Source organism: Sturnira hondurensis, unplaced genomic scaffold (assembly GCF_014824575.4).
Source record: "Sturnira hondurensis isolate 20B ecotype Veracruz unplaced genomic scaffold, ASM1482457v3 Scaffold0020237, whole genome shotgun sequence".
NCBI classification, from domain to species: Eukaryota; Metazoa; Chordata; class Mammalia; order Chiroptera; family Phyllostomidae; genus Sturnira; species Sturnira hondurensis.
This window is the reverse complement of record NW_028092868.1, coordinates 10,476,852-10,504,600: the sequence shown is the minus strand read 5'-3', so window position 1 is coordinate 10,504,600 and position 27,749 is coordinate 10,476,852. Positions and strand designations below refer to the sequence as shown.

Here is a 27,749-nt window from a genome sequence, read left to right as displayed (position 1 = left end):
CCGCCTAGCTCTCCGCCCGGCCCGCGCCGCCACCGCCGCCCGCTCCCGGTTCCTTAGGACACGCCCACGACTGGGAACGCGCCCTCACGCCTTCGGGCCCGGCTGGCCTCGCTGCTCCTCCGGCCGGAACACCTCTCGGGGGAAGGGTCCCCACGCCGGTGCCTCCCCTCCCAGCTCCCGGGCGGTGCCCCGCCCCTTTCGCCCCGCCTCCCCTCTTGCCCCGCCCCTCAAGCCCCGCCCGTCGTTGCCCCGGGAACCACGGTGCCCGCAGCTGCAGGAGGCGCCAAGCCCGGCAGAGCAGCCCTCGCTGCCACCGCCGCCGCCGCCGCTGCGCCCCATCTCTGACTCCGGCTCCGCTCCCGTGCCCACTCGGCCAGCCATGCCGCCGCGCCGCGCCCCGGCGCCTGGTGCGCAGTTGTTGTCCGCCCCGGCCCTGCTGCTGCTGTTGCTGTTCGGCGCGGGGCCCCAGGGCAGCTGCATGGCCATCCCGGTGTCCGCCGCGCCGCTGCCCGCTCCGGGGCCTTGCGCCTCGCAGCCTTGCCGGAACGGGGGCGTATGCACCCCGCGCCCCGCGTCTGGCCCTCAGTCCCCGGCTCCCATCGGCGAACCCAGCTATAGCTGCACCTGCCCCGCCGGGGTTTCCGGCGCCAATTGCCAGGTGAGTGGATGCGGCGGGCGCGGGGAGGGGCGGGGCGCCGGCCCGGGACCCACAGCCTCCCCTTGTTGGCCGCGAGCGCTGCCGGGCGTGGGGCTCCAGCATGCGGGACACTAGCATCTGCTGCTTGGGAAGGGGATGGATCCGGCCTCTCGGTCCGCATCGACGCGGACACCTCGCTGACCTTGCAAAGTGCCACTTCCCTGCCCACCCTGGTTCTCCGGCCGTGCCAGCTTGGGGCTCTCGGGGCGCACCGCTCCAGGGCCTGGCAGCCACGCTAGCCCCGGTACTCCCGATACGAGCATTGGTCACCGAGTGGCGCGCTCCTCCCAGCCCGGGCTGAGCCACTCTCCACTAGAATGTGGTCTCGGTGCCGACGGTGGCCGCTTAGAGCATCCAGCTCCGAGCGTCCCCTGCCGAGTGTTCAGTGTCCAAGTGTCTCCTACTCCCTGTCCCATGGACACCGCGTGGTCGAGGGTGCGGGGTTTGGGAGGCAGGTGATGGCCTCCGTGCCGGGTGGTCAACACTTTCTTTCTCCACCCTTGAGAGCCCTGACCGAGAGGGCAGCCGCACCCCCACGGCCCGAGACCAGCCCTTTCTGAGCTTAGGAGGGCATGTTGGAAGGGTCTGAGGCATTGGTGGGGGACGCTGAGTGTGTGCGTGGGGGCGTTTGGTGTGTCGCCTCCCACCCCCAACCGGCTGCGCAGGGCACTGGAAAGCTTCGAGGAAGCGTGGGGCGGTGCAGGTGATGGCCAGCTGCTGCCCCTGGATTTGGACTTCGAGAAAATTTGGCAGAAAATGATAGATGAGGCTGGATTACAAGAATGTTAAACCTCGCTGAAACCAATTAACCTATTAACACGAACATTTTCAGTAGGGGGTTAGGGAGTGAGGTGTGCAGAATATCCTCAAGTCTCATCTAGGGTAGGGGCAAGTCATGAATTTATCTAACATGATGAAATTAAATCCAGTGAATGTAAAATATATCTGAGAAGCAGTGTTTTTTCCCCTTACATTTCGAGTGGAGGAGTTTGTTTCATACAAATCTGAAACAATGCCCCAAGAGTTACTCTGAGAATGCTCAAATCTGCTCTTGTTTCTGTAGGGAAGGAAGTCCACATATGATATAATATGCTCTAATTTTTAAAATAGAGGGGCAGCTGGGGCTGAGAAGCTTGACCTTGACGTAATTATTGTTGTTTCCTCACACCTTTTTCTTGTTAATAGCAACCTGAATTTATCTTTCTTTTTAGTGTTACGCTCTTCCTTGTTAATTGGGTCCGATAAGCTTTTATTCCCTCCAAGGGGATGATGACGATGACGACGATGGTGATGATGAGGGCGTGTGGCACAGTGTCCATCCGGGGAGATCTGGGGCATGATGGCTCTTTGGGGAAATGCCTGTTGGAGGGAGTTTTGTCCTGACCATTAGGACAAATGTTGCTTCCTAATTTCCCGTGCCAATTGATGGTTTATAATAATGTCCCTGAAGAAATAAGCCGCCTAAATGCTTCTCTCAAATGTTGTTGTATCTACGTGTCTGAATTCCATCCTTGAAAGAGACGGATGATTCAGAGAGTAGTAGGATAGACAGGGAGGCGGTCAGAGCGCACGGGCAGCTCCCCTACATGGGAAGAAAGACTGGACGTTGGAAATTTCACTCTACTCTGAGCTATGTTTTTGTGACCCTAGAAATAGATCGAAGAAACCTTCAAGAAAGACAAAGACCTCTTTAGTGCTTCTTAAGTGTAGCTAACAGAGAAGCACACACATATATATTTTTTTGTCCTGAGTAAGTGGTTTGATATATCATGCAGTTCATTCAGGCACACACGTTGCAGAACCAGCTGGTTCGACACAGATCCGGTTTCCTGTGCCACTCCCGTGTGAGGCCAGCCCAGCGGCAGGGATGCTGCCCGCCCGAGGAGACACGGAACTGGGCGCCCCGAGTTTCCAGCTGAAGAGAGAGCTGAAGTAACTGTAATTCTAACAGGGGAGCTGAGCAAATTTGAAACCTGATCTGGCTTGGTTACCCAGGAGAACTTAGCTGAGATGATTCAGAGCTTCATAACCCATGAAAAATTGATTCCTGATGATTTCAATTTAATCTTTCATGATTTTGCAGTGATGGTTAAGACTTAGGTTTTCTATGGGGGAATAAAGAGGTGATCTCAGTAAAAACATTAAGCAGAGAAAAAACCCTTCCCATATTCAATTACAGATAAGAGAAATGGATGCTGGGTGTTGCCAGGAGTGTGGCTGCTGAAACAAAACCGTATGCTCACTGAATGCACTGGAGATGGAATTTTACCTGTGTGTGAAGAGAATCCTTTAAACAGCTACAAAGACAATGGCGTTAAGCAATGGAAACATTAGAACCAAAGTCTGAAATCTGCCTTCCTTTCTTCTTTCTTACACCCCTCCCTCCTTCCCTTCTTTCCTTCTCTCCTCTGTGGAAAAGTTAAGGCAATCAGTCATGAACCACTCATTGGGGTTAAAACGGATTACAGCTGTCTTCAGCTTTTCTGTGGTCCACTGACCACCGGAGGGCAAGCCGGTGGGTCAGGCACTGCTTTGTGTATCACTTGGTGACAGAAACTCACAGGACGGGGGACTGGGTGAAGGGAGGAAGTGTGGGTTTGAGGTTGAAGGGCAGAAGTTTAATCTGCTGTGACAAGTGACCCAAACAGTCCCGCTTCCTCGTCTTTGAAGATGGGATCTACCTGTCCCAGGGTTTGTCGTAGAATCTGATTCTGTTTTGGGGTGTTTGTCTGCTGGCAGCATTTAAGCTTCAGCCCTGCCCTTCTCCCTTTTAGTGACACCCCCCCCCCCGCCCCTAGTCCAGGCAAGCTGACACAAAGCCCGGGGGCTCTTTCCCTTGGCACTGGTGAGAGGTTCATGCCATGTAAGCCCCGGGACACGCTTTACCGTCTCCTCCCCGAGTCTGCAGTGAGCCCCCTAAGACAGTCTCCTTCCCTGCTCTCTCCAGCCAATGGGGGCCTGCCTGGGTGCTGCCCACTGTCCCCAGAGAGTCTCATTATGCGGGCAGGAAACCTTCTCCCCTGCTGGTGTGTGTGGCGCTTTCACTCTCAACCGCCAAACCAAAATTTTGGTGGGGGACTGCCCTGTCTTTGCGGCACGTCCACAACAAGGTTTTGGGGAGGATTCCATGAATTGTTGTAAATCACAGAGCACTTGTAGCGCCTGCTCAAATATCGCCTCTTCTGTTTCCTTTCTTTTTAAATTCCGGCACACATTCTGTGTGCCCATCACCTAACGGTACAAGGTAGAAAGAAGAAGGACCATCCTGTCCTTGTGTCAAAGGTAGACATTAAAGCTCATTTTGATTGAGTGGTGAATCCAAGGTCCACAGTTTGATACTGCCCTAAAAATCCTACACCGAAAACATATCTTTGCTATTGCTCTAACCCATTTAAACCTGGTAAATCAAGGGGGTTCAGTGGATTCCACGTGGAAATCTAAGCTACAGAGACCTGATGCTGATCCTGGCTGCTAACGTTACTCAAGCACATCACGTGTCAGGGGCTCTACAGACATCACTCACCGGCTCTCGCGGTGTCCTGTGATCTGGTGCTGTAACCGTCCCATTGCATAGATGAAGTGCTGGAAGGTTGAATGACTGGCCCAAGGTCACACTGCTAGTAACTGGGAGAGCTGGGGTTTGGGCCACATAACTGGCTTGATGGAGAGCTGTAGAGTAGGCTGAGTCCAACCCTGGCCCTGTCATTTTAGCTTTGTGGCCTTAAGCCAGAGTTGTAACCTCTTTGGGTCTTACCAGGGAAAAGGGCACGAAGTGGTTCCTGAGTCTGACGTTGCTCAGAAGCACTGAGCCTGTGTGGCTGTTCTTGGTTGGAGTCAAATGCCACAGGAACAACAGTGGGCTCTGCCCCTATGCCGCATACCGAGCAGGCCCTTCATCTGTGACTTAGAATCCTGGGTTCTAGTTGCATGATGGTATGCAAGCGGGCAACACATAAGCGGGTCATAATACATCTGATGGGTTTGAGAACACTTCGCATTTGAAAACTGGGGTGGCTCTCCTTGCCTTTCTGGCTCATTTGGGGAAGCCGGCAGGTACCAGAGGTGGCCGCTGCTGGGCCAGGTGTTCCCCCGGCACCCTGCACCGCCCCCCCCATCAGTGGGACAGGCGTGCCTTGCTTCTATTGGGCCATCCATCAAAGGTAGGGATTGTTTAAATTTGTATAATCTGTTTGTGAAGCTCTTTTATTTTAATGAAGCAATATTCTCTGCCAGATTCTCAGAGCCATCAGACACCTGCTTGTTTTTTTATTTCATGTTCCCTGGGGATCTAATATTTGGGATTTTAATGAAAATGTGTCCATTTCTGCACTTGGAAAAAAAGGGGCTTGTTTAGTTGCTTTTCACGCACGTTAATTTTACTCTCTTAAGCTGATTCTATAATCCTCTCTTCTGATTAAACATGCTGACGCGAAACAATGGATCTGCTCCAGATGAATCTATTTTTGATTGAAGTTTGCTAACAAACAACAACAAAGAATTCTAGTTCTTTGCACAACATCAGTCATCACTGGGCCCTTCACACACACATGTGCACACACGCACACACACACACGCGAATTTGCATTGTCTTGTGTCCAAAACGTCCAATGTTAGCTGAGATGTCGAGAGACACTGCTTCTTGCTCTGGTTTTTCTGTGACCTCTTTGTGACCTTGGGAGAGTAATGGAACATCCTTGGACTTGCTGTTCACATCTCTAAAATGGGCTAATCCTGCTTGTCTTATTCTCTTTATAGAAAAGATGCAGTTCATAAATGGGGATGTAGCACATTTTTTTCAATAAGGGTAACAAAGTATGGGAGAATGAGTTTTAAAGCATCTTGGAAAGAATTAAAATGATGCCCAAATCCAAGGTATGTGGAGACAAGGATGAGTTTCCTGTGTAAAAGGCCATACGACCAGCTGCCCAGGGCCTGGGGGCTGCTGTCCAATGAACAGTCAGCTTTTCCTCCCTACCAGGGTGAGTAATGCCGCAACTCATGTTTAAAAAATGAAAAAATGCACTGTATTAAAATTTTGACAAATGCATATTTTTTTAAGTCATGACATAGACAAGTATTTTCTCAGAAAAATCTCAGTGACTTCAAGTTTTCCTTTGAAGTGAATGAAAAAAAAAAGAAAACGAGCCAACATCCTTGTAACAATTTCAATGAAAGAAAGAAATCACGGTGTTATTAAAATGAAGTGATTTTGTTTCATTTTGTTTATCTGGCACCTACTTAGGAAACATCACGTTTCTCAGCTTGGCCACCTGACAAAAACACATTTCTGTTTTTAGCTTCTTTGCTTAAGCTTCTCATGGGACACGGTGCCGTCCAAAAATGGTTTGTTTAGGCCCCCAGGTCACAAGCATCGCACAGGAAGGAGACCTGCCTGAAGCTGAAGGGTATTCCGGTCAGTAAGCAGAGTGAACGCCCGAGTTGTATTTTTAGATCTTCTCTCGGGCCGTGGCAGCGGTGGTCAGAGCCGCCTGGCCCAGAGGCAGGGACCCTGCCTCCGCACAGAAAACGCAGCAACACGGCCAGGCTTGGTGGGTACATTTCTAGTTATTCTTCCCCCTGCCCTGGTGCCCAACCCTGGCCTCTTAGTAGAATCGCCTGGGCTCTAAACGCGCGCGAGGCCGGGCGTGAATTTCGGGGTTTAAAATTCCCGCTCAGTTATTACGAGCTCGTCCGCCTTCTCAACCCCCCCTTCTCATTCGGAAGTCGGGTGGTCGGAGGAATGCAGTCGGCCTCCTTAAAAGAAAGGAGCCTGACAAGAGAACCGGTCTGCCGTCGCCCACAGCTGCTCCTGCACCAGCGCTGCCTGGAGGGTCGGTGCTCGCACGCGCTCACCTGCGCTCACCTGCGCTCACCTGCGCTCACCTGCTGCTTCTAGTTCACTGGAAGGAGCGGGTCGTTCCTTGTGGGTTTCAGAGGCAGATTGGTGCTCCTCTGTGAAAGGTGCTCTGTGGGCCAAGCAATCCCACCGGGAAAAGGATGGGGTCCCTGGATTGCGTGGGGACTCAGAGCCACCCCTGGCAGCAAACCTGCTCAGTGGGAGGCCGTAAGGACCAGGGCCACTTTCCCCACAGCATTCCCGTCACAGATCGGATATATGTCACGTGGAGCAAAACCCCATCCTTAATTTTTAAACAAAATACAATGCATTAGAACAGGAAAAATGGTTCAATATATCCTCAGTACCTTACCCTAAAGAGGAATGACATTGTGTAGGAACCATACAAAGAAAACCAAACTCTCTAACTTCAGACTCGCTTCCCCTATGGTTCCTTAGACAAAGGATTAAAAAAGATTAAGGTAGAATTTATATGCAGTAAAATTTACTCTGAAAAGCATTCCATCTGCAGGTTTGCCATCCCGTTGTGTGACTATCCCCACAGTTAAGATACGGAACAGCGCATCACCCCGGTCTGTTCCCTTCGGCCCTTTCCTGCGAAACGAAACCGTTTCCGCAGCCGCGGCCTCGGATTACTGCTCTCACTTCTGCCCGGAGAGTTTTGTTTTCTTCCAGCACCTCATACAAATAAAATCACACAACCTCGCTGATTCTTCCCCTTCGCATAACGCTTTGATCCATGAGGCTGATCCATGTGTTTGCACGTTTGGATAGTTTCTTTTTGCTGCTGAATAGCATTCCGTTGTACGGATGTACCGCCATTTGTTTATCCTTTCTCCAGTTAGTGACATTGGGTTTCCAGTTTTGCGTAATTACGCATAAAGCTGCCATAAACTTTCCCACGCAGGTCCTTAAGTGAGCATGGGTTTTCATTTTCCTGAGTAAATACCCAGGAGGGGGATCGCTGGGTCATACAGTAAGTACCCATGGAGCTTCACAAGAAGCTGCTCAACTGTTTTTCAGACTGCTGTACCGTTTTTTGCATTCCCGTCAGCAATAGATGACAATTCTAATAGCTGTCATCCTTGTCATTCTTTGGTATGGTAATTTAGATTTTAGCTATTTGGATGGGTGCGGAGCGGCATCATATTGTGGTGTTAATTTGCATTTTCATAACGATTAACGTTGAACATTTTTTATGTGCTACTTACCATCCAAGCCTCTTCTTTGATAAGGTGTTTGTATAAATGAGTTGTGAGAGTTCTTTCTATGTTTTGGATATGAATCCTTGATTTGGTGTGTGGCCTGCAAATATTTTCTCCCTAGCTTTGGTTTGTTTTTTCATTTTTTAAAGTGTTTTCTGAAGAAAAGATTTTTACTATTGATGAGGTCTAGTTTATCATTTTTTCTTTTATGGTTTGTGTTTTGTTGACTCCTAAGAAATAGTTGCCTAACCTAATGTCACAAAAGTTTTTTCCTATATTTTCTTCTAGAATTGTGTTCTTTGAGTTGGTATGTTGAGGTCTCTGGCCCATTTTGAGATCATTGTATGTGGTGCGATGTGTGGGGAGCCTTTCCTCATTGTTGGCAGATGGATACCAGTGGTTCCAGAGATATTTGCTGACAAGACCATCTATTTCCACCAAATTATCTGGGTAACTTTGTTGGAAATCATTTGCCCATACTCAGGTGGGTCTATTTCTAGCCTCTATTCTATTCTACTGACATTGTGTAGCTTGTCCTTTTGCCGGTCCCACGCTATCTTGATTATTTTAAGAAGTCGTGAACTCATGTTGTGTGAATCCTTCATCAGTTTATTCTTCCTGCCTCCCAACTCCCCGGTTACTTGGTCATTCTAGATCCTCTGGAACTTGCTTTTCAGAGCAGTGTACAAGGGAGGTGGGAAAATATGGTTCTCCCAGGCATGTGCTGAGACGGCAGGAATTCCAAACATCAGGAGAGCATTTCACACCTAGATAGAAACCAGGTCCTTAACCTGGAGTCTGTAGAGGGGTCTGAGAGTACATGGGTGTCCTCAGAGGCCGGCTTTTGTATGTATACGTTTTCTCCTGGGGAATGGCTCACAAGTTTCCTAACATTCTTAAAGAAGCCTTCCACCAATGATAGAGCCATTGGGATGGAGGAAGAGGAAGCGGGCTGAAGACATGGGGGACTCCGGGCACGGACTAAGGCATGTACCGAGAGCCAGCTGGGAGCATGACCTGTCCCCAAGATAGGGGTGCCAGATAAAATACAGGATGCTCAGTTAATTTAGAATTTCAGTTAAACAATGAACTTTTTCCTCCTCTTTGGCCCAAATATTGTGCATTGTTTTTCTGAAGTTCAAATTTAACTGGGAGTTGTTTCTTTTTTAAAAAAAATTTAATCTTTGTTGTGTTTTTTTTCCATTACCATTTAAAAACAGATTTGCTAAATCTCTTGACTTTACCCCAAAGGCCTAACTAACTCCTGCTCCAGTTCTCAATTTTGTTGTGAAGGGTTCATGAGCTACACTTTAAATTCTTTCCATATAATTACATAAGGCAAATTTTATTAACCGCATTTCAAATATTCATTTAGTTCCTAGTTTTACACCTCTATGGGCCCTTTCAAGTGCAACTGTCAAATTGCGTCAGGGCATTACAAACCAGTGAAAAGACAGTGATTGCAGGCTGTCCGTGAACTGGTCTTGCCCTCTGCCTGCCTCGTCTACTGATGCCATGCCTCTGCGGTGATCGCTGTTCCCGTTTTGGTGTGTAGCTGTACATTTTTCTCCCTGTACATATGAACATATGCAAAGCATATATAAATACTCATATATCCATGCAACTATTTTACATAAAAATTAGATCATTCTACGAATACTGTTCCATACCTTTTTTCTTAATCTATTTAAACATATTACCATGTCTTAAAACAGAAAGCAAACCCCTTCTTTATGATGGTTGAATACGCAATATTTTGTTATGTATTTATGTATTCATTTTTCTATGATAAATAATGTTGCATTAACTACTGATATATAAAAACATAGCAACATATGTGTGTACATGTGTATATGCATGTCAAAAATTACATGCATTAAACATTCTAATGGGTTTCACTTAGTTGCCATTTAAAAAGGCTGAACATTTTTTCATACTTACTAACGGCCTAAGAGAATGCCTGTTCACCCACATTTTTGTCAATACTGGTATACCAGATTTTAATTTATTTTTGTGTGTTAATCGATGGCTAAAACATGGTATCTGATTGGTTCTCTTTGCGTTTTTGAAATTATGAAAGGGGAAGATATTTCTTTTGAATTGCCCATTTTTGCTTTTGCCTAATTTTCTTTTGGGTTACTCATTTTTAAAAATTGATTTGACGTAGCCCTTCGTCCTTCATATTGTAAATATTTTTTCCCTGTTTATTTTTTTCTTTTGACTCTACTTATGCTCATTGTTTTGCCCTTTAGAAGCTTAGAATTTTTTATTCTTATGTAGTCAAACTGATCAGTGGGGTGGTTGGTAAGTTTGAGATAAAGCTCTAATGTTTGATACCAATACTGTATGGTACAGTATTTTGTGCATTGCCTGGTTAGAGCCAGGAGTCTGCTTTTGAAGAATCTGCTTTGGCTGGGGCATGTATGAACAGCACTGGTCTTGTCTTCTCCTTAGAAAGTACGATGAACCACAGCTCCAGTTTTTGCCTATTTTAAGAAGGGTTGGCATAGATTTTCTAAATCATATTTAAGTGCTTGTAATTTAGCTTGACTTTTTCTGAGGTTGGAACACTATAACCATTATGGCGCGATTCTTCATTTATTTTGGTAAAAGACCTACTCAGCACATTTTTTCTTTAATAATTGGCATGGATTCTTTAGTATTTTGTCAAAAACACCCAGTTAATTTTAATAGCATTATTAGATAATAGAGTATTTCTTAAAAGTTCTTGATGGTTAATGGTCTGATTTTGAACAGCCTTCTTCATCCAGGCCGGGGCAGAGAAAGTCTCATCTTAATATTCAGCAAAATGCAAATTTCCCTTAGGCTTTAATCTCTGTATTGTATTTTTAGCTCTTTTCCCCTGAGAAGAACCTCATTTCTTTCTCCTGACCAGAGATTTTTGTCGTCCTCTCTCTTCGGTTTCACTCTTTAAAATTGGCTACTGCGTGTGTAATTGGCTAGTGTTGGGCTGTGTGGAAGGAACTCTTTTATTTCTGTAGAAAAGCCTCATAATGAGAGAAATTATAAGCGAGACAGAGAAACAGGAACTTATACTAACATTTCTTTGAGGCCTAAAAATAAGCTCTCAGCGGGAGAGAGGTGAATTTAATATTATTAGTTTTTTCTTTTTCAAAGGCAGGGTGGGGGTGTGGTCACGGGCGGAGGTTTGGGGCTGCTCTGACGGAAAGGGAAGTCACCCTTTCTTTTTTAAGGAGAGAAACAGGATTATGTTCAGCCTTAATAGAGTTAGAAAATGATGTTCTAATGTTCAGCCTTAATAGTGTTAGAAAATAGTGTTCAAAATGATGCTGACACCTTGTTAAAAGTTCCTGGTGGGTTTTGTGTGAGGTTCCCGTGCTTCCCTTACCTTCCGTGCGCACACTGTACACCCTTCGTGCTCATGCGCTTAGGTGAGGCTTTCTTTCCAGCAGGCCTGGCGGACCCCAAGGCGTTGAGTGCAGGGACGGGTGGTAGGCAGAGCTTCCTGTTGAGCCCTGGGTCTGAAGAGTCTGTTTCTTGAGCTTTTCTGGGCCATAAAATACTCACAGTCTCCAGTACTGCCAGATCCCTGAAGGTGCTTGATTATTTTTTTGTTTGTTCTTTTGGAGGGTGGGTCTGTGCTGTAGGGACCATGCTGACCCAACACACACCCAGTCCCCACTGCCTTCTAAACAACACAGCCCAAATCCTAATCACTGAGGACATTCACCAGGTCCACTTGTAGGAACCCAGTAGCCTTGTGGTGGTTGCTAGGCAACAAGTGATCTCCAGGCCTCAGCCCTGCTCTGGCTAATCCTCCAGTGCAGGGGTGGGGGGGTGGTCACACCCCTAGCCCACAAGAATTTCTCTTTGTACTGGGCTCATTAAAAACTAGCAATAGAAGCACTCTGTGCAAACCCACATGAGTTAGTTTCTTAACAAACAAATCATGTCAGATGGTATTGCAACCCACAGTGATTACAGGGGGTCTTCATTTATCCTGGTGATCTATTGAATGTGCCTGTTGGATGCCAGGGCCTAAGAGAAGGGGATTGCAGAGGGTGTCTGAAGGTCACCCAACCAGATGCCAAGGGCCTTTCTCGAGGTTTCTGCCACCACTTACAATCTGGATGGCCTTGCATACTTCATAGAAAATGAAAATGAAGAACAGAAAGGTTAAGTAACTTGACCAAAGTCACACAGGAAGTGGGAGCAGAGCCATAAACCAAAGCAATCAGTGCTGCTCACCACCGCTCTGAAGTTTTTCTGTTTTGCTTCGGTGCCAGCCAGGAGACTGGCAGGGTCACCACTGCCCAGCTCCCTCCCAGGCATCTTGTGAGACTGAGCAGAAGGGGAACCTTTCAGACTGACCAGCTGTCCCGGAGCTCTTCGCAGATCTTCTCTGGGGCTCCCACGACAGCCGCAGTCTTTCATATGCTCCACATTTGGAGCTCAGCACGGTCCAGCACTAGGAATTAGTTCACAAGTACAGTGCTTCCACAGATGGTGGTGGTGTGGGGAAACTGGGTGTCCACATGCAGAAAAACGGAGTTGGCTCTTTACCTCACACCATACAGACAGACAAACTCAAAATGAACCAGAGACATAAATGTGGGAGCTGAAACTATAAAACTCCTTGAGGAAAACACAGGGGAAAGATTTCACGCTTGATTGCTCTATGATTTTGGATATGACAGGAAGAACATAGGCAACCAAAAAAGTGACTTGGTCTTCATCAGAATTAAAAACTTTTGTATCAAAGGACAGTATCAACAGAGTGATAAGAGAGAAATATTTGCAAATCATGCGAGAGTGTACAAGATGTGAGGCTGATATCCGAATATGTAAAAAACTCCTAAAACTCAATGATACAAAACAACCCAGCTGAAAAAGGAGCACAGGACTTGAACAGACATTTCTCCAGAGAAGGACACCAAGTCTATGAATGGACAATAAGCATATGAAGAAATGCTCAGCATCCCTGGTCATTAGGGAAATGCAAATTAAAAACACCGTGAGATGCTGCTGTGGCGTCATTAGGATGTATATCATTCAAACAAACAGCAAAATAGCAAGTGTTCGTGTGGAGAGACTGGGCCTTTGCGCATCGTTGGTGGGAATGCACAGTGGGGGATCTGCCGCGGAAAACGGTACGGCGACGGCTCCGAAAATTAAACAGGAAAATCATACGATCCAACAATTCCACTTCTGAGTATAAGCCCCAGAGAAGTGAAAGCAAGAATCTTGGACAGATATTGGCACACCCGCGCTTGTGGCAACAGAATGTACGACAGGCTGAAGCAGAAACAACTGAAGTGCCTATTGATGGATGAAGGAATAAACAAAATGTGGCATACACGTACATCCAATAGAACATTACTGCACCTTAACAAGGAAGAAAATTCCGACACATGTTACAACATAGGGCCCCAAAGAGTAACACTTTACCATTAAGAGAGTCCTAACATCAACTCTGGGGGGCCATCAGTCTCCCCATCTTTGGCAGGCCCCGAATTCCAATCTTTCCCCCTAACTCAGCCAAGCTGTCATCCTCTCTCTTCAAATTCTCGGCATGTTAGCCATCTTCTCTGGAAAAGGCAGACGCCCCCTGGAAGGAAAACCCTTCCTAAGTGCTGGTTTCCCCTCTGAGCTGTGATCTGTCCCTGTAGTTTCGCATGGCCTTGCTAGCCACCCCCTACCCACCCCCGCCTCCGCCAGCCCGGTCTCTTCAGAGTGCTGTCAGCGACGCTTGTCTGCTGTTCAGCTGTGCTCAGCTGCATTATTGGTCTGAATAACCAGGCCCAACTCNTGGAAGGAAAACCCTTCCTAAGTGCTGGTTTCCCCTCTGAGCTGTGATCTGTCCCTGTAGTTTCGCATGGCCTTGCTAGCCACCCCCTACCCACCCCCGCCTCCGCCAGCCCGGTCTCTTCAGAGTGCTGTCAGCGACGCTTGTCTGCTGTTCAGCTGTGCTCAACTGCATTGTTGGTCTGAATAACCAGGCCCAACTCCGTGGGAACAAAGTCTAAAATTGATGTTAAGAAACAAGTCATGAAACTGTAGTGACACAAACCTAGTGGAACACATTCAGCCTTAACCAGCGAGCATTTCTAAGAGGAAACTTGGCTGCATCACGAGGTTTAACAAATGCGATAAAAATTACAGTCCAAAATAAAATAGTCATCCCAAGCTGTCTACACAGGCACACACCCAAACGTGTGTACGGGGGAAGGATCAACCCCACTCCTTGGTTTTCCATGGTACTCGTCACCTTCGCGCTGTGTGACCGAGACTCTCATCTGGCCCCTCGTTGCAGTTGGCCTCCCTCGTGCTGGAACTTGGCCCCACGAGGGCAGGAATCTCTGTCTTTTCACCAGACGGCCGTGGGACGGGCCCTGCCCATATAGTTCATGGTGTCCACGTGTGCTGCGTGAAGAAACACGTGGCCCTGGGCGGGAAGATCAGGCAGGGAAACTGGGCTCTCCCGTCAGCAGCAAAGGTTTTCTCAAGTGCTGGTTCCGTCCAGGCCCTGGCACCACGAAACCGAGGTAAATCAGGTGTGCTCTCCTCACCCTGGTGTTGTTACTAGGTAGGTGGGAAAACGAGCTCCGGGAAGGCGAATGACTCGTCCTGAGCTCCTTGGGTTGTAGATGAGCAGAGGCCCTGTCTGTCATTCCTCGAGACTCTGACGAAGACCTCTGCAGGACATGCTTTGCTTTATGCGAAAAGGGCGAACCACACCCCCCTCTCCATTACTGGTTCTCAACCCTGGCAACCTGTTAGGTGAGCCTTTTGCGAGCTTTAAAAATGCAGATGCGTGGGTGCTGCTCCAGACCTGTTGCAGCAGAACCTCGGGGGGTGCTGTCTGGGCAGCCGGTCAGCACAGGCACAGCCCCTGCCAGGCCGTGGGACGGGCAGCTGTGGCCCAGGACTGCTGACCCAGGTTGTTCACGTAGGTCACAACACATTTCTGTGTTATTCCCTTCCCTTGCACGAGAAATCAGACCCCCTGCCCACTTCTGGAATATTAACTTTCCCCTGCTTTCATGGTTGAGAGCTTCGTTTGGTTTCTTCCACTGATGTTTGTCTCCGGGGAGAAGGAAGCGTCACCTGAGCAGGGTGGTGGGGTAACCGTGAGTCACGATGAAATGGAAGTTGGTGATTCTGCTACTGTCCTGTCCTTGTATGTATCTAGTCCCCTCACTCATGGGACTCTGGGATTTGAACCTTGGTCCTGTGGCCCTGGGCTGGCTATTTAACGTCTCAGAGCCTCATTCCCCTCCTCTCTAAGTTGCACCTGTTGTACCAGAGTGTGTCCTTCAGGGTTTTTGTGGAGGCGACGTCCTCCAGGTGTGTCTGGGACACACGGATGGCTCTGACCAGTCACTTGCCGTCTGCTTTCTGTCCACCTGTAGCGGCCGCCTCCACGGGAAAGACTTCTCCCTATTTAAAAGGCGATACATTTTCCTTTAATGCCTGTAGGAAATGGACTCAGATATTTGCAGAATCATCCGATATATTTCCTACAAGGCATCCAAGGGTCCATTTTTCTTGGTTCTTGAAGTCTGGGTCCCTCTAAAAGCCACAAGAAAAGCAGTTCATTTTAACTCACTCTTTTCTGCAGAGGTTACTGGACTAGATCAGCAAGGATGGCTCTTGCTTCTGCTTTTCTCACCCTAGTGTGGAGTTTAAATGAGAACCATTGTAGTGGAAGGTCGGTTGTCTTCAGGCTAACTGCCGCCGTGGGATGTGTGGTTCGCTGTTCTCACTGATGAGTGCAACTCTGGCCTCTCATTGGTCATAAGACCAGTATTAGAGTACTAATGAAGCCTTCTGCCAGGGCCAACATGACTTGTAATGATCTCTCTCAAGACTCAAGATTGAATCCATTGCTTCACTGCGCTCCGAGCTTTAGTCTTTGTTGCTGGAGAGAAAGCAAGGTATGTCTTGTGTTGCCCAAAGCAGATCAGTTGGGTTTCGATGGGTAATTCCCCCTTTGCACTCTTTTCTATAGAACTCGGCAGATGACTAATAAACGTGACACATTCTTGTCTTGCATGTGTTTCTTTGGGGAAATCACTGGAGATCGTTGGCTGCGTGTGTGACTAACTACTTAGGTGATATCTGAGCATGGAAAAGAGGCTTTAACATAGGGATTGGTCCTTTGGAAGATTTACTTGTAAACAGCCTGAGACTACGATGACCCACTGAAGGGCAATACTTGCAGCCTTCAGACAGAATTACTCCGATTACGCGCGCCAAAGCTTGTTGCCTGTAGGAATCCTGCACCTCAATGGAAGAACAGAGTTTTCAGCCTTGGTCCCAGGGTGGCGTGCTGGAAAGAGCCCTGGAAGGGGAAGTCGGAGGACAGATGCTGTCATTGGCTCACAGCAGAATCTCGGACAAATCACCCACCCTTTCTGGGATGCAGCATTGTCTCAGTGACGGAAGGCTTGCTTTCAGGCTTTCTGGAGTCCCTCTGAGACTGCGATCATCTTAATGGTAGGATCCCTTGCACTGGTTCTGTGGAGTGACAGAACCTTCCGTGCATCCTGCCCCTCACCACTCCCCCCATTAAAGGGACTATGTATGTCCAGGTTTGTGCTTTTTGTCACAGAAGGTGCCAAGGGGCTGTCACACAAGTAGGCGGTGGCATTTCCTCTTCATCCAGTTTGAGGTCAATGGGTCCAGATTTGCCTTCCGGCTCCCCATGCTCTCCAGTTGCCTCTCCAGGGCTTTCTATATGCCGATCTGAAGACTCATCTTGCTTCTTTCCCAGCAGAACACTTAAGGCCTGAGGTCAATGTTAAACGTTGTAAACATTGCATACACTTAAATGGCTTTTAACGGGGGAAATATCTCTAAACATTTTGCTGTTAGAAGCTCATAGCTCTGCCAACGTCTCATGCTCAGGGGCTTGGTAGATGCGAGGTAGGAATTGGCTAACTCTCTACGTGGTGGAAAAAGACCCCTTTCGCCCAGCACCCCGGAAGGAAGGGGCGAGGCGGGGAAGACTCTCAGGGCTGTGGGTACCACAGGCTAAACATGTTTATGCTAAACTTAGATTCTGGAATCTATTTTAAATATGCGCCCAGGAGATACACACCTTCCAGTGTCTCCTAGGAGCCAGTCTTGGAGATTAAATTCCCTCATGTGTCATTAAAGGTCACAGTCCTAGAAATAGGAGATTCCATTAAGGATGCCTCCTGCTGCCTGGAAGGTCAGGGTCCTTAGGAGAATCAAGTCTGCCCTCTAGTGGCACCTGCCACGAACTACAGACATAGGATCCCAGGAACCCAAAGCCGGATCCTGCAAAAAGTCTGGCTGCTCCGGCAGCCCTGTTTGGCTGCCTCTCAGTTTTCCCGTTGACTCTGGAGAAACTCATCTTTCCACAAATTTCTATAATTAAACAGGACGACAGTGGCCCGTTCAATGCTGCTGGGGCCACAAGAATTCGTTTTGCACAAATGCCCCGGGCCCATCTGATGACTGCTTCAGAAACGTCAGGGGTGGGGGGCTGCGGGGGGTGGAGGATGGGATGGAGCGCCCGTGTCGACAGACACCCATCCTTACTGGAGGGAGTTTGGGTTTCATGGCGACGATCTGCACCTGTGCTGGGGTGGACAGGGCCTGGCCTTTCCAGGAAGGCCCACGTGGTGTACCCTGAGGTTGGAGGCACGCTCCACAGCCAGAGCGTCCCCTGTTGGCGAGACTGTGAAGGAAGAGTATTGTCTACGCAGGTTTGATGACCGAGAAAAGGTCTGCAGCCAGTGTGTTTGCTGATGGGAGACACCGCGGGGGAACGTGGCATAGATTTCACATCACAGCGGAAACTTGCCAAGCTCTTGCTGGTCCGTTTTCCTTGCCAGCCACAGTCAGAGGACTGACAGAAAGACAAGACACGGTGACAGTTAAGGTAACGTGGACGGCGACTCTGCCTGGAGATCACACGGCCCCAAGCTGTGCCAGATTCACAAACATGGCGGGAAATCACTCTATGAGCCTTCTGACTGAATTTGGCAGTGACTGATGTTGAGATACTGTGACGGTGAGATGATTTTAAGTTGCCTTAAAAATACACCCTTAAAGTGAAGTGGGCAGTCCTGGCTGTGAAAATGGGCTTAGCTTCCTGGAAAGCAACCAGGCAACATGGAGAAGGACATCAACGTTTCTGATACTTCAATACCCCTTTTAGGACTCCGTCTATGGAAAGTCGTTGGAAATTTGAACAAAATTCTATAAACAAGGATATTCATCATAATGTTATTTATAATTGTCCAAAATTAGGAAATACCTAAATATCCCAACAATAGGGGAACGTCTAAATAATGGCATAGCTCTATGGCAGATTTTTAAAAAAATGGAGGTTTAGTTGGCATATGGTGTGACATCAGTTCCGAAGCACAGCGCGGTGACCTGGGATTTGCCCCACGAACCGACCACCCCCGTCAGTCTGGCTCTGACAGAGTCTCACGTGGCCACGGTGGAGGGCATTTCAGGACGACTTTGGGCTTACGACGTGAAATGAAAAGAAAAGAGGATGACTTGGACCAGTGTTGTAATCGCAACTTGGTGAAGGTGCACGGAACACAGTGGGGAGAAAATACACTTTATCCCTTGTCAGAGTGGTATTGAAAACCATTGGACCCCGTGCCTGTAGATTGTTTCAACATTTTCGTTGGATTTGTCATTTGTACACACTTTGCTGTGCTTCAGGCGGAGTTGACAGCAAAGCTCCGTGAAGGACGTTCCTCCCTCACACGCTGAGGTGACAGGGATTCCCACGATTCAAGTCACATGTTTGGATTTGGTAGCAGGGACGTCCAGAAGGTCTGTGCGTGGGTTGTCAGGTGGAGAGCGGGCACGCAACCCTCGACAGCCTAACAGGTTTGCTCCCTAGGCGAGTGGGTGCCGAGAGGCAGGCTGAGTGGGGTCTGAAGCTTGCAGGGAGGTGGTGGAAGGCGGGCCTGAGCAAGGCTTCCTGGTGGGTGGCCAGAGGGGTTCTGGTGGCCCCTGGACAAACACAGCTTGGGCTGAGGGAGGGTCAGGACGAGGTGCCAGAGCAGAATGTCTCTGAGGTTTACCTCTGTTGGTTTCTTTGAATTTCTGACGGTACCAGGCTCAGGCCAGGTCAGGCTGGCCTAGATTGATGTCTCCCACGGACCACCCCACGCCAGAGGCCACTGTGCCGCTGTGTCCCAGACTCTGCCTCTTTGTCCCTGGGTGTGGGGCATGGCGATGCCGATGAAAGCTGACCCAGAACCTGGGGGGAGGGTGGTGGTGGTGGGGTGGGAATGGTGGGCAAGGCAGCCACAGCCCCACAATAGGTCCTGCATTTTGTTGGGGGGGGGCAGAAACTGTGGGTGTGTTTTCCTGATGAAATGAGATGTCTGGAGGCCCTGGCACTTTTGGAATAGTGAGTAATTTTGTAAGGACGCAGGTCCATCTCCCTGTCCAATCTCCCTCTTGCCCCTGCTTGCCAGGTGCAGGCCGTCCTCCCGGAGACTCACAGCACAAACTTGTAGGCTCTTTTCTGCCTCTGGCCCTTGCACATAAAGTCCTTCCGCTTCCTCTGTCCGCCCCCCCAAAGTCTCCTCCCTTGGCTCTGCATGGCTGACTCCACTGCACCCTTCCTGCACCCATGAACTGCCAGCTCCTGATACACCCCCTCTCTGACCACTTCATGCTGGTCTTAGACTCCTGCTTGCTGCCTTCCCAGTTCTCGACATGGCTCATACTTGTGTGTTTGCCTGTCTCCTGTCTCTCCACTCCCTGCAGAGCCCATGCGGAGGGCCGCCATGTCCACGAGTTGTTCGCTCTCTGCCCGGTACAGTGCCCAGCTCCTGGAGCTGCTCAGTGACCATTTGTTGAATAAAAAAATCATAAATGAATGGACGAAGAGCATGTGACCTGGCTTTTACATGCGCAGTCCCTGAGATGAACGGAAAGTGCTTGTGGTGGAGTGCATGTTACTGTGAGGTTCCCTGCCCCGCTGGTTTATCTGTTCCTCCTTGGGGATGGCAATAATGACAATGACTTGCCAGGGTGGTTCAGTTGCTTGGAGTGTTGGCCCATAAGCTGAAAGGTCGTGGGTTCAATTCCCAGTCAGGGAACATGCCTAGGTTGCAGGTTCGGTCCTCAGTTGGGACACGTACGAGAGGCAACTGATCGATGTTTCTCTCACACATTGATATTTCTCTCCTTCCCCTCTCTTTAAAATCAGGGAGCATGTCCTTAGGTGAGGATTCAGATTTCACAGTTATTCAAGTCTTATGATAAATGTCTTTCACTTTGTTACTCTGATGCACTAAACCCTTTGGAAGCTCACATTACCCTTTTGTGTCTACCGTTTATAGGACAGGCATGGCCGGAGGGGCACTCTCCTTTGTAATTTACATGCATTTTTAACTTGTTTTCTTCTAATGACATTAGAAGCTTTGCTACAGAAGGAACAACAGCACTCTGACATAGCCACGTTAAATCCTGGTCTCATCATACTTTTGTTCAAATTAGTACATTCGGAAAAAAAACACATTAGCACTTTTGTGTCCTTCGCTCGGGGTTTGGCTCCAACCTCAAATTCAGGGCACGATGGAAATCACAATTATGACTGATCCTGTGAAGGACTCACTTGCATACTTCGTTTAGACAGAATAGTTTCAATAATTCTGAAACTTTTAAATAGCTGTTGAATTGCAATTGTCATTATTCGGCCAGTGGACCCTTTATCCTTCATTCTCTTCAGAACTGTGGGTTGCTAAGCAACTGAAGACCAGAGTCCTCTAAACTTGTGTTATTATTATACAACCACGGTCCCGGTGGATAGAAAAAAAATCAACAGAGATGAAAACGTGCCCCAGAATGATTATAATAATTCAGTGATTATCCAGATTGCATTCTAGAAAATCACATTTATTCCAAACCATATGCTCAGTCTCTTTATTTTTTACTAGGTCAGGAGAACAGCTTTCATCTAAATTATCTTTAACTGTGGATTCTCATTATAATTCTTCAAAAAATAAATTATTTTAAATTAGTTTCAGTTGGAAAATAGCCCATGCTGCTTTGATTTGTGGTGAACTGTGGGCCGTAAGTGGGTCATAATTGTGAAGACCAGATTTAATGGGAGGCTTGTTTTCTTTTAAACTGCAGAAGAATTGGGTCGGGAGCAGTACACTTGGAGTCAGACAGGTCCCGGTGCCACTGGGTAACTCTCTGGGCAGCTTTGGTCCGTTTCTCAAACGTGCTCTGCCTCAGTGTTCTCATCTGCAAAATGGAGCAAGAATAGCATCGCTCCTTTGTAGGGGAAACTCCTGTGATAGACAAGATCAGAGAAGAGGTAGGGTATAGCCAGGTAATGTAAGCTTGGCATATTGTGGTCAAATTTTTATTTTTTCCTAATGACACTGGGGAGCTTTTGAGTGTTTCTAGAGACAGATCCCTTTCCTCCCACGCCACCTGCCCCGCAGGTGAATGGAGGATCATTTGGGTCCTGGGGCTCATTGACCATTGATTCGGGTATCTATTGTTGAGAAAAAACCACGCCCCAAATATAGTAGTTTAAGCCAATAACTGTGTTATTTATTTGCCCATGAATCCGTAATTGTGTCAGGGCTAAAGGGGCTCCATTTGTCAGGTGGGATGATGTGCCTGGGCTGGAAGAGACCCACCTCCAGGGTGCGGTGACTTACAGGAGAGACAAGTTGGTGCTGGCTTTGGTTGGGTGCTCGGTCATGGCTGTAGGTCGGGACCTCCATTTCCTCCACGTGGCTTCTCCGTGTGGCTGGATCAGAATTCTCAGGGTCTCAGGGCAGCTGGAGTTTTTTCTCAGGCAGCTGGCTTTTCCCAGAGCAAAGAAGCAGCTTCTTACAGTGAAAGCCTAGAACCGACACAAAGTCACTTCCACCTCCTTTTATAGGCCAGGGCAAGTCCAAGGTCTAGTCTAGATTCAAGAGGAGAGGTCTACACCAGGGCTTGGTTGTGGGGCTTGTGCTTCACTGACTGCTACCAAAGTCACAGTTTTCCGAAACCTGCACATTAGCAGAGTTCAATTTCCCAGTCTTTGGGCATTAAAGGTCCCCTTCCCCTCCCAGTTCACACACATTGTGGCAACTAAAAAATCCTACCTACACATTACCTAATGCCTCCGGTTGAGAACCCCTGGTAGTGTATACAAAGGGCTGGGGATAGGCACGAGGCTGCAAAGGGTACACAGCAGAGTTCTTGGCACAGGATGGGTGCCCGTAAGACTTCGATTGCCACCACCACCACCACCACCACCACCATCATCATCGTCAAGAATTTAGCTTTTCTGGACTTACCTGATAACCTAATTGTTTTTCTTTCCTGCCCTTTTTTTTTCTTCAGGAAAATGTGCTTTGATTTCTAAACAACCAACTTAACAAAATTTTAAACAACCAATTTGCAAATTGAGGGAAAGGTAAACTGTCTTTTGCCTTTATAATTTATAGATTTTATAATTTCTCGGTGAATGCTGGATAACATTCAATGATATGAGCTCTAACTAGTGTGGAGGCAGCAAAGTGTTGAAGTTAAGAATATCACTTTGGAATTGACATTTCAGAATCACGTGCAGTTCCCTCAATTTCCTCATCTATAACACGAGAGAGTGTACATCGCAGAGGATGGGGTGACGGTTAAATAAGTTCTGTGTAAGAACTGCTAACGGACCGCCTTGCATTCAGTTGATGGATCTGTTGTCTTCAGTCTAATTTTTTTGCATCTTTTTACCTATAATAAGAGTCAAACTTCATGCTATAACATCTACAGTTGAGATGTTAAATGATTATCTGCCCCACCAGATAAATGTGTTTCCCCAATTGCCTGGCAGTTGTCGCCCATCTTTGCAGTTTTGTAGTTCGGTCTTATGGAGGCAGTGATGTTTGTAATCACTCTCTTAGTCCTTTTGACAACCATGGTTGACCTTTCGTTGGGGTTGACGTTTGTTTTCATCACCTTCTAGCTTCTTTACTCTCTTCTCTATCTTGCTTTATGGCTTTGAGATGAAGTGACAGGTATAGCTTTTAAAATGCCACTTGTGACTTCCAGTCAAGATGGCTGCTGGGAAACATGGTTCACCTCCTTGTACAACCACATCAAAATTACAACTAGATTATAGAACAACTGTCATTCAGAACCATCGGAAAAGAAGTTGAATGGTGTTGGGAACTGCCCTGCCTGGTTTCAGAAGCTGTAATCCCCGATGGCTAAGGCTGAGTAAAGGACCTTGAAACCATAAGCCACTTAGGAGACAAAGCTTATCTTCCTTGTAGGGGCACCACCTCTGCCCCACTTCTCTTCATCCTGCTTGGCCCTGGGCAGGTGACTGGTTAGCCAATGATGGGTAAGATTCCTCAAAAGAGGGATGACCTAAGACAGGCATGGCCATGAAGGGGCCCTCAGGTAAGGGCTTGGAGGGCTATAGAAAAAGAGGGTGGTGGACCCTTGCCCCTTGGCTTTGACATAGCCTGAGTCCTCATTCTTTCTGCAAGAAGTCTCCTGATTTTTTGATTTTTTGTCTGGTTTAATTCTCCTCCCTGACTTAAACCTGAAACAAATCCTTAAGCTTGAAACACTGCTGGAGGTGGGTGTGGGCCTGTGCTGGAAAGAGTGTGTTCCCTAGGGCAATCAGGCCTAAGAAAGAATGCATAAAATCCTGTGAAACCTGCTTTGCTAATACCCTCAATTTAGATAGTAAGGGTCCAAGCATGTTGGATATTTGTTGTTTAATCATTTCTGCCTGGCAATGATTGATGAGCTTTACATATACATTCTGTATTCCTGTGCAGACTGAACCCAATAAAAGCCTGTCAAGGCAGGTGTTGGAGTGCTGTCCTCTTGAGAGGGTGGCTGAGGTGCTCTGAGGATTTTTCTCCTCTTGAGAAAGAAGCTGCACCATCCCTTTTTCTCCACAGGACTGGGTAGTCCATGTAAATTTGCCTCATCTCATCCATAATGCTGCAGACCCCAGCAGATGGGATCTGCATCTGAATGGAAGTCTGATCACTACAGTATTAAAACAACCACATTTATCCAGACTGGTCGGAAGGGGTAGAGATGCAGAATGGGCTGGTCCCACATCCATGTGTGGTGGACAAAAATTAGGAGGAATATCTTGGGAACAAGGAGTCCCAGCCTCAAACTAGACCCCCCAGTCCAGGGTTCCCATGCCAGGAAGATAAGTCCCCATAAATTCTGCCTCCAAAAACCAGTGGGCATTGAGTTGGCGGAAGAAACTTTTTGAGTCCCAAGCAGTTCCTCTTAAACAACCCACATACAGACTTACTCAGACTCGCTCCCTCTGGGCTCCAGCACTGGAGAAGCACTTTGAAAGGTACCAGTGGCATACAGGGAGAAACTGAAGTGTTTGGTGAAAGAAATAGACATGCGAGTCCAGGAGGCTGAGAGTCCCAAACACAGGGAGTGGGATGCAAAAAGGCCCACTCCAAGACTCATCATAATTAAAATGCTAAAGGTTAAAGGTAAAGAGAGAATCTTAAAAGCAGGAAGAGAAAAGAAGTTAGTTACCTATAGAGGTATTCCCATAAGACTGTCAGATGACTTCTCAAAGGAAACTTTGCAGGCAAGAAGGGACTGGCGATAAGTATTTGAAGTCATGAAAGAGAGAACCTGCAGCCAAGATTGCTCTACCCAGCAAAGCGACCATTTAGAATGGAAGGGCAGAGAAAGAGCTTCCCAAGAAAAAAAGCTCCAGGAGTTCATCATCACCAAACCATTATTATATGAAGTGTTAAAGGGACTTATTTAAGAAAAAGAAGAAGATGAAAACTATGAGCAATGAAGTGGCATTAAATATGTATCTATCAACATTTGAATCTAAAAAACAAGCTAAGCGAACAAGAGAGACAGAGACAGAACCATGGATATGGAGGGTGTTTTGATGGTTGCCAGATGGGAGGGGTTGGCAGAATGGTTGAAGAGGTACAAATAGGTAGTTACAGAATAGCCGTAGGGATGTAAAGCACGGTACAGGAAATGGAGTAGCCAAAGGACCTACACATGACGCATGGATGTGAACAGTGGTGTGGGATTGCCTGAGGGAGTGGGGGGTGCTGGGTGGAGAGGGGCAAAGGGTGAAAAATCAGGACAACCATAATAGAGTAATCAATAAAATATAATTAAAAAAATAAAATGCCACTTGCTCTGATTATATCAGTAAGAAGAATAAAGAAATAAGATTAGCAGAATCTTCATGAGTAGTTTAATAACCTCTCTGAGATATTTGACTACAGTTAGATAAGAAAACTTATCAGACCAAAGAAAGTTGCCTTTAGTTACAGTAAGTAGAATATATTGAATCTGATGCCAAAGTTCTAAAAGCTGAATAATTTCTAAGCAAGTTTTAATTGAAAAATTCTATGTGTAAGTTTCCTTAGGAAATTTCAGTCTAGAGTCTGCTGAATTTTATAGCCGGTTTGGGGGGAAGAGTGTGGGATTAATTTGTAAACTAGTCTTGAAATATGTTCGCACATGTTCAGATGTCATTGTGATTCTAAATGCAGTGTCGCCTTTAGCTGTGACCTTTAGATTTGAAATCATTCGAACTCTGGCTTCCTTCCTCATGTGCCATCTCCCTAGCCCTTGTCTTGCTTACATTTTGAATGATTAATGTTTCCATTTAAAATAGTTTTCTCTAAAATATGTTAGCATCTGGCAATCTGTTGTGCCTGTTTCTAATTTCTCAAGATGACATTTGCTAAATTAAGAAATATATAATTATAAACGTATTACATGATGCATGGTTTTTAGTGGAGGTGTAATATTCCATAGCCTACTTAATGAATTCCTCAGAATTTAAATGGGGATTTGGGGTAAGGATTCAACAATTTTGAAAGAATAGTGTTTCCTAGAAAACCCTTGTTAAATCTTTCTCATTCCACTTGAATGGTGCTGTAAGCTCTCCCAGGAGGACTCAGGAACTGAGCTGCGTAATTATAGGAAAGGATGAAGAACCCACTTAAAAACTAACTGAAAATGTTGATGATGAGTTTTGGTGTGACTAGGAAGGAATTTACTATTTAAGGAAAACTAGAAATCACACATTCTGCAGAATGCCTGATTTTGTGAGTTGGGATGCTTCCTCTAAGGGGGCCACTCTTTTTTTCTAGAACATATCCGACTTAAAGGAGTAACACCAGGGTTGACAAAGAGTGACCTTGACCTATTATTTTGCCCCTTATAGTGACCATCTGGGAGTCACTGGGTCTTCTCTCATTATGATTAATTGCCAGGTGAATCCGGTTGCCTATTATGCTTTTATGGTGTCATAAACGGGATGTTTGGCATCCCTGACTTAGTGTCGGAACTTGGAGGTGGTCTTTTGTCTCTCGAGCATTCAGTATTCTTGTCTAGGTCATTTTTCCCTTCGTTATATCAGTGGTTTCCTGCAGGTGGCTTGTACCAGTTTGTGAGAGTTGATTGTTAATTTTCAGGAATTTTGTAAGTCACTTGATGTTATGTTGTAACTTGAAATCAGCCATGGTGGGAGTGTTTGCACCATGGGAATTCTCAGGGGCTGCAGGTCAACATTCCCTCCTCTCCATAGAGCTGGCTGTTAACCTTTTATCAGCATACCACTACATATACCTCTCCTTTTGAGATCTGGACAAATGGTGGCTTAGTACTTCCTCCAATTACTTTGTAACTTATTCCCACCCCTACCAAAGCTGACCTTCTTGTGAAGGAGGGACCATGACCTTAATCTTTATCAATGTATCTTTACCTACTAACATAGTGCCCTAGCACACAGTAGGGGTTAAGTGGGTTATCATTGTCTGCATATATGTCTTTTGGACCTGATTCCTGTTCTATATGCATTCTTCACATTGGACACTTATTGGAAGGGGACTCTATGTGGCCATTACTTTCAGGAGAAATGATATTGCTGAGAAAGATAAGCCATATGAGAAGTCAATTGTTAGTTTTGTCAAGTGCCTTAAAAAATTGGTGGGTCCTCTGACTCTTTCATTTCACAGCCACTAGTACATGATATTGCTCAGAGGGTCATGTAGAACTTGCCTTTGAATGTGTGTGTGTGGTGGTGGGGGGGGCAGTTCCAGGCTGTTGCCTGATGTTAGGCATTCTAGTGTTGGGACCAAGTTGCCAGTTCATCAGATTCTGCACTTCTGAGGAACAGAATTAGCAACTATGTGGACATTTGGGGGTCACTGGTTCTCCTCGGATTACTAATTGTTATTTGCCAGGTGCATCCAGTCTGCTGTGCAGGAACATAGGAATCACCAACAAGAGTGAGACCCATGGTCTCTCTAACACAGGAGTTGGCCAGCGTGGGCCCCAAAAGATGAACCATGGGAGGGAAGCTTTCTTTCCCGATGCTTCCGAAGAAGCCATCCATGACTCAGTGGCGTATAAATGTGCTCAGACTATTTCGACACCCCTTTCTCTTACATACCTGGGACATACGAGTTTTATATCATTATAACTCCTTGTGAACATTTGACTTCCTTACATTTCTCTTCTATTTTGAATTGTTAAGCGTGTCTCCTTATTGTAGTATTTTAGGATTTGCTGCATGAATCAGAATCAGTACTTCACGTTTATGTTGATTTGAATCACAAGCCTCTGACTCTTCTCAGTGGAGGGAGACATAACCTTCGTAGCCTCTTTTTTTTTCAGATGAGTCAGGCAGCTTTCACTGCCTATAATCGTACACAGTTGAACACCATGACCCTCTGGAGTACAAGTGAATCAGCCCACTTTTTACGTGAGTGGGCTTGGACCCACTGTGCTCCGGAAGAATGATGAACTTGGCCTCCAGTTTGATGTGAAAGATATTGGGATACATGGTCAACATGTTTACTTGCCATGTAATGAAACTCAGTTTAGAGTGAGTGATGGAAAGCAAACACAGAAAAATCCAAAGTAAATGTAAAGACAGAGTTGAAAAATGTTATCAAATACCACGTGGCCCATAGACATGTGCAGCAAAGCGTTAGTGGGTTTTGCCGAC

At 47.0% G+C, this 27,749-nt stretch overlaps 1 protein-coding gene across 1 annotated transcript in view; it reads left to right on the top strand.

Moving 5' to 3' along the window:
• Positions 1-278: 278 nt before the first annotated feature.
• DNER (delta/notch like EGF repeat containing) overlaps positions 279-27,749 on the top strand; it is a 252,432-nt gene continuing 224,961 nt past the window's right edge. Inside the window, exon 1 of the mRNA XM_037029229.1 lies at positions 279-658. Within this exon, the coding sequence (XP_036885124.1) occupies positions 380-658 (279 nt within the window). The 5' untranslated portion in view covers positions 279-379. The remainder of the gene's footprint in view (positions 659-27,749) is intronic.